Here is a 12,658-nt window from a genome sequence, read left to right as displayed (position 1 = left end):
GAAAAGGAGGAGATGTCGGACTTCCTGGAGAGGAGGGCCTCATCACGAGAACAGATGCGGTGGTGATGCAGGAACTGAGAAAAGGGAATTGCGTCCTCGCAAGTGACTGGGTGGAAAGAGGTGTAGTCGAGGTAACTGTGGGAGTCAATGGGTTTGTAGAGATGTCAGTGGATAATCTGTCTCCCAAGATGGAAACAGATCAAGAAAGGTGAGATAGGTGTCAGAGTTGGACCAAGTAAATTTCAGGGCAGGGTGGAAATTGGAGGCAAAGTTGATGAAATTGACGAGCTCGGCACGGATGCAGGAAGCAGCACTAATGCAGTCGTCAATGTAGCAGAGAAAGATTTGGGGGGGCATTACCGGTGTAGGCTTGGAACATGGATTGTTCCATGTAGCCAACAAAAAGGCAGGCATAACTGGGGCCCATGCGAGTACCCATGGCTGCACCTGTGGTCTGGAGAAAGTGGGAGGAGCCGAAAGAGAAGTTGTTGAGGGTGAGTACCAGTTCTGCCAGACGGAGGAGGGGGTGGTGGAGGGGAACTGATTGGTTCTGTTATCAGAAAGAAATTGAAAGCCCTGAGGCCTTCCTGATGGGGGATGGAAGTGTACAGGGACTGGATGTCCATGGTGAAAATGAGGCAAGTGGGGCCAGGGAACAAAGTAGTTGAAGTGGTGGAGAGCATGCGAGGTGTCACGGATGTAGATGGGAAGGGACTGAACCAAGGGGGACAAGATGGAGTCGAGATACGAGGATATGAGTTTGGTGGGGCAGGAGCAGGCAGAAACAATGGGCCTTCCGGCGCAGTTAGGCTTGTGGATCTTGGGTAGGAGGTACAAACCTGTCGTGCGGGGTTGGGGAACAATGAGGTTGGAGGCTGTAGAGGGGAGATCTCCGCAGGTGAAGAGGTTGATGATGGTGCAAAAGACAGTGGCCTGATGCTTCTTAGTAGGGTCCTGGTTCAGGGGTAAGGAAGAGGAGGTTTCCGAGAGAAACAAATGACTGCAGATGCTGGAATCCAGATGAAAAACACGATGATGCTGGAGGAACTCAGCAGGCCAGGCAGCATCCACGAAGAAAAGCAGGTGGTCAACGTTTCGGGTCAGGACCCTTCTTCAGGACTGAAAATAGGAAAAGGGGAAACCCAATATATAGGAGGGAAAAGCAGAGCAGTGATAGGTGGACAGAAGAGGGGAGGCGGGATGGGGACAGGGTGGTGACAGGTAGATGCAGGTAAGAGATAGTGATAGGCAGGTGTGGGGGAGGAGGGGAGAGCACCGGGGGATGGGTCAAAGGTAAGGGGGGGAGGGTAGAAAAAAGATAGAGAAGCTAGGAAAGGGAAGAAAAGAAGTGGCACGGTTGGGGGAGGGCACGGTGTGGGGATTACTTAAAGTGGGAGAATTCAATGTTCATGCCGTTAGGCTGCAAGGTTCCAAGACAGAAAACGAGGTGCTGTTCCTCCAGTTTGCACTTGGAATTCTCCTGGCAGTGGAGGAGGCCGAGGACTGACATATCAGTGATAGTGTGGGAGGGGGAGTTGAAGTGACTGGCAATGGGGAGATGCAGATCACGGTTACGGACGGAGCGCAGGTGTTCTGCAAAATAGTCACCTAGTCTGCATTTGGTCTCACCAATGTAGAGGAAGCCACACTTGGAGGGCTGAATGCAGTAGATGATATTAAGGGAGGTGCAGGTGAATCTCTATCTCACCTGAAAGGACTGTTTGGGTCCGTGAATGGAGGTGATGGAGGTGGTGTAGGGGCAGGTGTTACATCTACGGCGGGGGCAGTGAAAAGTCCCCAGGGTGGGAGCGGGATGTGTGAGGAGGCAGGAGTAAACTAGAGAGTTGCAGAGAGAACCATCCCTGCGAAAGGCAGAAAGGGGTGGGGAGGGGAAGATGTGCTTGGTGGTTGGGTCCCGTTGGAGATGGTGGAAGTGGCGGAGAATGATGTAAGCTGAAATGTGAGGACAAGGGGGACCCCATCCCTGTTGGGTCTGGGAGGGGTGGGGGTGAGAGCAGAGGTGCGGGAAATGGCAGAGATGCAGGTTCGAGCTCACTCAACCACAGTAGGAGGGAAGCCACAGTTAGTAAAGAAGTTGGACATCTCGGATGTCCTGGAGTGGAAAGCCTCATCACGGGAGCAGATGCGGCCAAGGTGGAGAAATTGAGAGAAAGGGATTGTGTCCTTGCAAGAAGCAGGGTGGGAGGAGCTGTAATCGAAGTAGCTGTGGGTGTCAGTGAATTTGTAGAAGCTGTTTGTGGATAAGGAATCTCCTGAGATGGAGATGGAAAGATGGAGGAAGGAGAGAGAGGTGTCAGAGATCGTCCAAGTGAATTGGAGAGTGGGGTGAAAATTGGTGGCAAAATTTATTTAACTGTTGAGTTCCACGAGAGCTGCCGTCTGGCCTCTGCAAGGTAGAGGTCAACCTGCCAGACTACAGTGGCACTGCCTTTGTCTGAGGGTTTGATGGTGTGGTTGGGATTGGTATGGAGAGCAGTGCGTTCAGAGGGGGTGAGGTTGGAGTAGGTGAGGGGAGTACTGAAGTCAAGATGGTTAATGTCCTGTCAGCAGTTAGAGATGAAAAGATCCAGAGCAATGTCAATTGTCCATTTCCCTCCATAGATGCGGCTCGACCCGCTGAGTTACTCCAGCCTTTTGAGTGTTGCTCCAGATTTCCAGCATCTGCAGCCTCTTGTGTCTACATTCTCTTCCAGGCAAGATGGACCAAAAAAGTACCAGCGGAATGTGACCATGAGAGGGGAACATGACGAGCTTCGGGAGGCAGTATTAGCTGAGCATTGACAAATGCCATGAAGACAGGCAGATTGAGCAGGGGCCAACTTGCCTGAACTTGTCACTTCAGTTTCCTTCCATATGTGCTCTCTCTGTGCTCCCCAAGCCCAAACCTTCTTTCATTCACAGTCACTTCATGATCTCATCATTCACATCTTCCTGTCATGTCTACTCTTTATCATTATATTTCCAGGAGTGAGAACCACCTCACTCTGGAAGAAATGGAAGAGCTCCCTGGAGGAAGGGAAATCCACACTGGGAGAAAGGGATATCACAGGTGCCAGAGGGCATGGTTCTGCTGCAGAGAAGTCAGATTGAAGTGCTTTGCAGAGCCGTACTTCATAAGAATAAAGATGGGTAAACAAATATTTAGTGTAGTGAATAACCTGCCACTAAGCTTATGGTTGTGTTTCAGGGATTGGAGTAATTTGCACTGAGTTGCTTCATGGCTTGATGTGGAGTTTGGAACCCTGCTTACCAGCATCGAGAGGCAGGCCAATTCCACTCACCAGTCTGTGGAACCTGACATAATGCAGCATCCAATGACTGAGATCATAGCTTTCACAGCAACCACCTCAGTGGCATGGAAGTCAAAGCAGCTTCCATGAAGATGCAAGATATGACAAAGTGCTGGAACAGAAAATCAGACAGCTTCCATTGTGGCTCTGGGCTCCTTGGTTGCAATTTGTCTCAGTTGCTCATAGATCTGTTCATGAGTTGGCTTTGTAAACAATTTAGGGTTTGGAAATCTTGAACCAGGTGGCTATATTCCAGCTTCTTCCATAAGCACTTCATCATTGATTTTGCTGTTGATTGTGATCAAGTGGTCCAGGATGCTATAGCACACGATGAGGTTGTGCACTCTCAGGCAGGGTTGTCATGGCCCATAACCACTCACTGACCTACCTGGAGTACATCCATTTTGTCTGCTGCCACCAGGGTGGATGACAACAAAAAGCTGATCACCTGGGTCAGCACCAAGGTATCTAAATGAAGAATGCATAAGGTAATTGTCTAACACTATTCCTAGCTTTTTAATTGTTGCAGCTACAAATTTAAAATACTGCTGCTGAAAACTTATAAAGTGTGACGCAGTGTGCAATGTGATGGATTAGGTACGTGATATATGTGCTATGGAGATGAAGATCATACCTGGAAACTTGTCAGATTTGGCTGGAGTTTTTGGCTAGAAAGTCCCTCCACTACCAACTAATGTCACAGCTGCAGATCATCAAGTTGAAAATTTTGGGCTGTGGCCTGAAAGGTCTCAGAATTATATAACTGCAGAAGTTCCCAAATGTGATTTACAAAGAGCATAAAACCTGGCTTTCATGGTTGTTTTCTGAATATTTCTCCTTAGGATTACCAGCACTGATTGTGGCCATTTCAGTGGGCTTTACCAAAGCAAAAGGATATGGAACAGCAAATTAGTGAGTACTTGCAGAAATATGATTATTGCGGAAGCTACTTTGTTGTAACTGCAGCTTTTGTATTCCGTCACAGAGCCACCCTTTCCTCAAATATATATGACACTCCATATTTTTGACCTGTTGACTAGTTAGCTCAGGCTGTTCTCTATCACCAGTTACAAACACTCACATCTGGAAATTGGATTACCCCAATTTTTGGAACATTACATGGACACAGTGTTACCACCAAACTGAAAGCTGGCAAATATGGGACAGAATTGGAATATTCTTACTTTAAGAAATTATTACCGTGCTTTGCTTTAAGAGATGTTAAACCCACACCCTGTGTTATCACAGACTTGGCATTTTCTCGGTCGACAACAACACTAGCACTCAGATCAGTGTTGTTCCAGTGATTCCTCCATGCTAGCTTTAGGGAGTGGGGGAGGAGGGGGAATTGCGAAAAATGGGGACAGGGAAGAGAACAATACGTGGGTCTCCCAGGGAAACATCGCTCCTGGCACAAATCAAAGTTTTATAGAAATGAAAATTACAGGGATAATTTCCAACACATAAAAATATCTCGGGGGACCCTTTAAATCATTTTGGTTTCACTCCTTTCAGGATTTGAATTTTAAATTCTCCTTGTTGAGCTGTGAATTAATTACCAAGGTTATAATTCGCAACCTTTTGAACCCATTTCTTTCAGTAAGTAGATAATAGATATAGTGCTTTTCGATGGCATCATCATGAGGGAGAATTAGGATGAGGAAATGACAGTGGTGTTCAGGTGAATTGCAATAGGTAGAGCCCAGTCCTGTTGCCTGATAGATGGGACTTCAAAACATGCAAAAAATCACACCTTATGCTCTATTTATACCTAAAGAGAAAAGCCCAAATAATTTTTTCCCAGGTTTAAATCTGGTGCTACTGTTATAATTTTATTGATGAAATTACAAAGGTAGGAATAATTGTAATAGCAGTGCAGTCATCATTTCATGATATCTTAATATTCACTCTGCAATTATAGTTCTCCAGAGATACCAAATTTCATTTACTTGTCAGGGTTGTTTAACACTGTTTACTCTCTTGGGTTATTCCCATAATTATGAGAAGCTGAGGGCTAACTGATTTATGCAGCCTCAGAGGGACTGAGGTATTGGTTTTCCTTTAATATTCCACATGTTGCAACAGTTAACTCTTGAACTCAGGAACTGAGGCCCCTTTTTAATGAGGAGGCCAATTTTCAGCTTTTATCAATAAAGTCAGTCATTATAAGGGAGTCCATCTAACCCAACACATCAGCTGCCATACAGAAAGGACATGACTGTGACATCTCACCCAATCCACTTTTTACATTGGTAATGGTTAGAATGATGAACTTTTAACAAAATTTCATCAGCATGTAGCACATGCAGATGATACTTTCTCACATTCCAGGTTTGGGAATGTGTTGTGACATTTTTTTTAACCACTCACTTTGTAGACAGAACGGCAGTGTCACACAATACATTTCTTGTCAGGGGAAAATTTCCTGTTTTAAAAATGGCATTGTATGTGGAGGGCAACATCACAGGGATCTTAATTAACATACGATTATGAAATGAGATAATCATGGAATCATCCCATGGTAGTACGCTGTTTAAGTTGGACTGCATGGTCTTTGAAAAGCATTCAAATGACCATGCTTCATTGGCCCACTGATGCAAGCTTCAATGATTCAGGTTCAAGGTGTAATGCAAAGAAATGTCTTGTCCTGGGTGATGCAGAAATGGTCTTTAACACGTTACCCTCCAGGAAAGTCCACTTTCGGTTACGTAGTCCTGATGCACCAATGCATTAAACAGCCTTCACAATCAGACTTCTAGGCAAGGTTCAACTGTTGCTGATTAGCAAAGGTGGAAAAGAAATATTGTTAAATTTATATTCTTAATTCCTGTCGGTAAATCTCCATCTAAGTGTGGAAGATATCATCGATTTTAGAAAATAACAACTGTTGCACAGTTTCGTTGTACTTGCAGTCATGTGGTCTATAAATTGATCAAGAGGAGATACAAGAAAGGCTACCTATTGCTTAAAATAGGTAAATCATCCCATCTGGAAATTGAGGAGATATTGACAACTGTAGATTCGGGGGCGATGTCTATGCCATGCAACTGTTGCATCTTTGTTCACTGAAGAGTCCAGGGGAAGACCTCAGTGGAGGGTAACATTTTAGAAACGATAATCAGGGACAGAATTCACGGTCAGTTGGTCTAGTGTGGCTTGATTAGAGAAAAACCACATGGATTTGTTAAAGGAGGTGATTATACTGGGGAGGCTGCAGAGGAGATTCACCAGGATGTTGCCTGGATTGGAATACTTCAGTTATGGGAAGAGATTGGATAGATTAGGTTTGTTTTCCATTGAATGAAGGAGGTTGATAGAAGAAGTATGTATGATTATGAGAGGCATAGGTAAGATAGGCAGTGAAAATCTTTCTCCCATGATTGGGGTATCAAAAACACATGGGCATAGTTTTAATGGAAATGCAAGAGTCTGCAGACACTGGAATCTAGATCAGAAAACAAACTGCTGGAGGAACTCAGTGGGTCAGGCAGCATCTGTGGAAGCAAAGGGACGGTCAACATTTCGGATCTTGACCCTGCATCAAGGTAGAGGGTATAGAGGGAAGATAGCCAGTATAAAGAGGTGAGAGGGAGGGGTAGACAGGGGCTGGTCGGTAATAGGTGAAATCAAGTGAGGTAGGGAATGATGTCCAGATGGAACCAGGTTGGGGAGGTGGAGGGGGAGTTTAGAGATAAACTGGTGGGTGATAGGTGTAAACAGATGAGGGAAAAAAATGGGCAGATTGTGGGAAGGGAGGGGGTAGGTAGAGCCAAAGGCTGGAAGTTGTTAAGTGGAACCAGATAAGGGAGGGACGATGGGCAGGTGGAACCAGCTGGGGGAGGGAATAGGAAAGGTAAGCCAGGGAGAAGAAACCCCGGTGCATAGGTGTGTGGGTGATGGGCAAATGGAACTGGGTTGAGGAGGGTAATGAATCTGGGTAATGAGGGCGGGGGGAAACAGAAAAGGTGAACCAAGGAGAAAGAACCTGGGTGAGCCACTAAGAGTGGGAAAAGAACACAAGGGGTGTAGGGGACCTGAAACTGGAAAAATTAATGTTCATACCATGGAGCTGCAGGCTACCCAAGTGAAATATGAGGTGGTGTTCTTCTGGTTTACACTTGGCCTCACCCTGCCAGTGGAGAAGGCCAGTGTGAGAATGGGAAGGGGTGTTGAAATGACATGCAGCTAGAAGCTCAGGATGGCCATTGCAGACAGAGCACAGGTCTCTGCAAAACAGTCGCCAATGCAGAGGGTGTCACATCACGAGCACTGGACGCAATAGACCAGCTTAGAGGAGGTGCACCTGGAAAGGCGGTTTAGGCTCCTGGATGGTGCTGAGGAACGAGGTGCAAGGACAAGTGTTTAACCTCCTATGGTTGCAGGGGAAGGTGCCAGGGGATGAGAAGAGCTGGGTGGGGAGGGATGAGCAGACCAGGGCGTCACAGAGAAATGAGTCCCTGTAAAAGGCAAAAAGTGGGGGAGAGGGGAAGATGTGACTGGTGGTGGGATCCCAATGCAGCTGGTGAAAACAGTGAAGGACGATGCGCTAGATGTGGAGGCTAGTGGGGTGAAATGTGAGGACCAGGAAAACTCTTATCTCTGTCTGTCTGGGCAGAGGGGGTGTGAGAGCTGATGTCTTAAGGCCTTCCTGACAGGACAGTACTGTCACCTGGACAGTCTTGTCGCCTGGACAATCAACCAGAACAGTTCTGTTTGTAGATCTTGGTTAAGAGATAGAATCGGGCAGTGTGGGGTTGGGGCACTATCAGGTTGGAGGCTGTGTATGGGAGATCTTCTGATGTGATGAGAAGTTGTAAGATGAGAGGTGGGAGTTTTAACGGAGAAGTGTATGTTTTTTACACAGAAATGGAACTCATTGCCAGACGAGGTGGTGGTATCAGATACAATTACTGCATTTAAGAGGCATTTAGAAAGATACTTAAATAGGCAAGGCATAGAAGGATAGGGTCCTAATGCAGGAAGATGGACAAACACATTAGCATGGACGTGGTGCATCGAGGAGCCCATTTCGGTTCTGTATAATTCAATGACTCTGGGAAAATCATGTTTACCTACTTTTGTGGAGTTTTTGTTAGAAGTAACAGAGAATCAGTGAGGGAAATAACTCCAGTGAGGGAGCAGCTAAGTTTTTTTTCTAATCGGGAATAGTGGGGCAAGACTGCACAGGCACGTGATGTAAGCGGTTAGCGCACGAGCTGTTTAAATAGAAGACCGCCATATCCAGCGGGCAGTGGTGGAGCGGGCAGCAGAGTGAGAGGGAGCAGAGTGATTGGACTTTGGCTCAATGGGCTAAGGCATAAAGGGGCGAGGCAAGGTAGGTGACTTGAGGAAAGGAAGTAGTATGAGTGCAGTTTTCTGTGCTCGGTGTCAGATGTGGGAGGTCCTGGAGTCTCCCAGCCTCCAGGATGACCACATCTGCACCCGGTGTGTCGAGCTGCAGCTCCTGTGTTAGGGAACTGGAGGTGCAGCTCGATGACCTTCGTCTGGTCAGAGAGAATGAGGAGGTGATAGAAAGGAGTTATAGGCAGGTGATCACGCCAGGGCGACGGGAGTCAGGCAAGTGGGTCACAGTCAGGAGGGGGAAGGGGAAGAGTCAGGTACCAGAGAGTACCCCTGTGGCTGTACCCCTTGACAATAAGTACTCCTGCTTGAGTGCTGTTGGGGGAGACAGCCTGCCTGGGGGAAGCAACAGTGGCAGTGTCTCTGGCACAAAGTCCAGCCCTGTGGCTCAGAAGGGTAGGGAAGGAGAGAGGAGGGCACTAGTGATAGGGGACTCCATAGTTAGGTGGGCAGACAGGCGATTCTGTGGATGCAAGAAGGAAACTCAGAAGGTAGTTTGCCTCCCAGGTGCCAGGGTCCGGGATGTTTCAGATCGCGTCCAAGATATCCTGAAGGGGCAGGTAGAGCAGCCTGAGGTCGTGGTACATGTTGGTACCAACAACATAGGTAGGGAAAGGAATGAGGTCCTGATAAAAGATTATTGGGAGTTAGGAAGGAAGTTGAGAAGCAGGACCTCAAAGGTAGTAATTTCCGGATTACTGCCTGTGCCATGTGACAGTGAGTATAGGAATAGAATGAGGTGGAGGTTAAATGCGTGGCTGAGGGATTGGAGTAAGGAGCAGGGATTCAGATTTCTGGATCATTGGGGCCTCTTTTGGGGCAGGTATGACCTGTACAAAAAGGACGGGTTGCACTTGAATCCCAGGGGGACCAATATCCTGGCAGGGAGGTTTGCTCAGGCTACTGGGGGGAGTTTAAACTAGAATTGTTGGGGGGTGGGATCCGAACTGGAGAGACTGGGGAAGAGGTGTTTGGCTCTCAAATAGAGAAAGCTAGTAGTAGGTACAAGAGGGAGGACAGGCAGGCGGTAGAGAAGGGACGTGCTCAGACCGACGGTTTGAGATGTGTCTATTTTAACGCAAGGAGTATTGTGAACAAGGCGGATGAGCTTAGGGCTCGAATAAATACTTGGAGCTACGATGTGGTGGCCATTACAGAGACTTGGATAGCTCAGGGACAGGAATGGTTACTTCAAGTGCCGGATTTTAGATGTTTCAGAAAAGACAGGGAGGGAGGCAAAAGAGGCGGGGGAGTGGCACTGTTGATCAGAGATAGCGTCACGGCTGCAGAAAAGCTGGACGTCATGGAGGGACTGTCTACGGAGTCTGTGTGAGCGGAGGTTAGGAACAGGAAGGGGTCGATAACTTTTACTGGGTGTATTTTTATAGGCCGCCCAATAGTAACAGGGATATCGAGGAGCAGATAGGGAAGGAGATCCTGGAAAGGTGTGATAATAACAGAGTTGTTGTGATGGGAGATTTTAATTTCCCAAATATCGATTGGCATCTCCAGACAGCGAAGGGTTTAGATGGGGTAGAGTTTGTGAAGTGTGTTCAGGAAGGATTCTTGACACAATATGTAGATAAGCCTACAAGAGGAGAAGCTGTGCTTGATTTGGTATTGGGAAATTAACCTGGTGAGGTGTCAGATCTCTCAGTGGGAGAGCATTTTGGAGATAGTGATCATAATTCTATCTCCTTTACAATAGCATTGGAGAGAAATAGGAACAGACAGGCTAGAAAGGCATTTAGTTGGAGTAAAGGGAATTATGAGGCTCTCAGGCAGGAAATTGGAAGCTTAAATTGGGAACAAATGTTCTCAGGGAAAAGTACAGAAGAAATGTAGCAAATGTTCAGGGGATATTTGTGTGGAGGTCTGCATAGGCATGTTCCAATGAGACAGGGAAATTATGATAGGATACAGGAACCATAGTGTACAAAGGCTATAATAAATCTAGTCAAAAGGAAAAGAAAAGCTTACAAAAGGTACAGAGAGCTAGGTAATATTAGAGATCTGGAAGAGTATAAGGCTAACAGGAAGGAGCTTAAGAAGGAAATTAGGAGAGCCAGGAGAGGACATGAGAAGGCCTTGGCGGGCAGGATTAAGGAAAACCCCAAGGCATTCTACAAGTATGTGAAGAGCAAAAGGATAAGATGTGAAAGAATAGGACCTATCAAGTGCAACAGTGGGAAAGTGTGTATGGATCCGGAAGAAATAGCGGAGGTACTTAATGAATACATCAGTATTCACTACGGAAAAAGATCTGGGTGATTGTAGTGTGGACTTGCAGCAGACTCAAAAGCTTGAGCAAGTAGATATTAAGAAAGAGGAGGTGCTGAAACTTTTGGAAAGCGTCAAGTTGGATAAGTCGCCGGGACCGGATGGGATGTACCCCAGGCTGCCGGGGGAGGCGAGGGAGGAGATTGTAGAGCCTCTGACGATGATCTTTGCATCATCGATGGAGACAGGAGAGCTTCCAGAGGATTGGAGGGTTGCAGATGTTGTTTCCTTATTCAAGAAAGGGAGTAGAGATAGCCCAGGAAATTATAGACCAGTGAGTCTTACCTCAGTGGTTGGTGAGTTGATGGAGAAGATCCTGAGAGGCAGGATTTATGAACATTTGGAGAGGCATAATATGATTAGGAATAGTCAGCATGGCTTTATCAAGGGCAGGTCCTGCCTTACAAGCCTGACTGAATTTTTTGAGGATGTGACTAAGCACATCGATGAAGGGAGAGCAGTAGATGTAGTGTATATGGATTTCAGCAAGGCATTTGATAAGGTACCCCATGCAAGGCTTATTGAGGAAGTAAGGAGACATGGGATCCAAGGGGACATTGCAATGTGGATCCAGAACTGGCTGGCCCACAGAAGACAAAGAGTGGTTGTTGAAGGGTCAAATTCTGCATGGAGGTGACCAGTAGTGTACCACAGGGATCTGTTCTGGGACCCTTACTCTTTATGATTTTTATAAATGACCTGGATGAGGAAGTGGAGGGATAGGTTAGTAAGTTTGCAGATGACACAAAGGTTGGGGGTGTTGTGGATAGTATGGAGGGCTGTCAGAGGTTACAACGGGACATAGATAGGATGCAAAGTTGGGCTGAGAAGTGGCAGATGGAGTTCAACCCAGATAAGTGTGAAGTGGTTCATTTTGGCAGGTCAAATATGATGGCAGAATATAGTATTAAGGGTAGGACTCTTGGCAGTGTGGAAGATCAGAGGGATCTTGGGGTCCGAGTCCATAGGATGCTCAAAGCAGCTGCACAGGTTGACTCTGTGGTTAAGAAGGGAGATGGTGTATTGTCCTTCATCAATCGTGGAATTGAATTCAGGAGCCGAGAGGTATTGTTGCAGCTATATTGGACCCTGGTCAGACCCCACTTGGAGTATTGTGCTCAGTTCTGGTCGCCTCACTACAGGAAGGATGTGGAAGCCATAGAAAGGGTGCAGAGGAGATTTACAAGGATGCTGCTTGGATTGCGGAGCATGCCTTATAAAAGCAGGTTGAGGAAACTCAGCCTTTTCTCCTTGGAGCAGCGGAGGATGAGGGGGGACCTGACAGAGGTATATAAGATGATGAGAGGTATTGATCAAGTAGATAGTCAGAGGCTTTTTCCCAGGGCTGAAATGGTGGCCACAAGAGGACATAGGTTTAAGGTGCTTGGGGGTAGGTATAGAGGAGATGTCAAGGGTAAGTTTTTTACTCAGAGAGTGGTGAGTGCGTGGAATAGGCTGCCGGCAACGGTGGTGGAGGCGAATACGATAGGGTCTTTCAAGAGACTTGTGGATTGGTACATGAAGCTGAGAAAAATAGAGGCCTATGGGTAAGCCTAGTAATTTCTAAGATTGGAACATGTCCGGAACAGCTTTGTGGGCCAAAGGGCCTGAATTGTGCTGTAGGTTTCCTGTGTTTCTATCTTTCTAAATGTGACTTGTGAAGTGTATGGATTTGGAAAAGGTGTTTAATAGGATTGTCATCAAAG

At 46.7% G+C, this 12,658-nt stretch overlaps 1 protein-coding gene across 4 annotated transcripts in view; it reads left to right on the top strand.

Annotated features, from left to right (window-relative positions):
- adgrb2 (adhesion G protein-coupled receptor B2) overlaps positions 1-12,658 on the top strand; it is an 898,475-nt gene that overhangs the window by 779,370 nt on the left and 106,447 nt on the right. For all 4 annotated transcript variants that reach the window (XM_052036166.1, XM_052036168.1, XM_052036167.1 and 1 more), the window contains one exon: positions 4,154-4,223. In XM_052036166.1, coding sequence (XP_051892126.1) covers positions 4,154-4,223 — 70 coding nt within the window. The remainder of the gene's footprint in view (positions 1-4,153; positions 4,224-12,658) is intronic.

This window comes from Pristis pectinata, chromosome 22 (assembly GCF_009764475.1).
Source record: "Pristis pectinata isolate sPriPec2 chromosome 22, sPriPec2.1.pri, whole genome shotgun sequence".
Taxonomy (NCBI): Eukaryota; Metazoa; Chordata; class Chondrichthyes; order Rhinopristiformes; family Pristidae; genus Pristis; species Pristis pectinata.
Note: the sequence above shows the minus strand (reverse complement) of the source record. Positions and strands in the feature narration are given on the sequence as shown.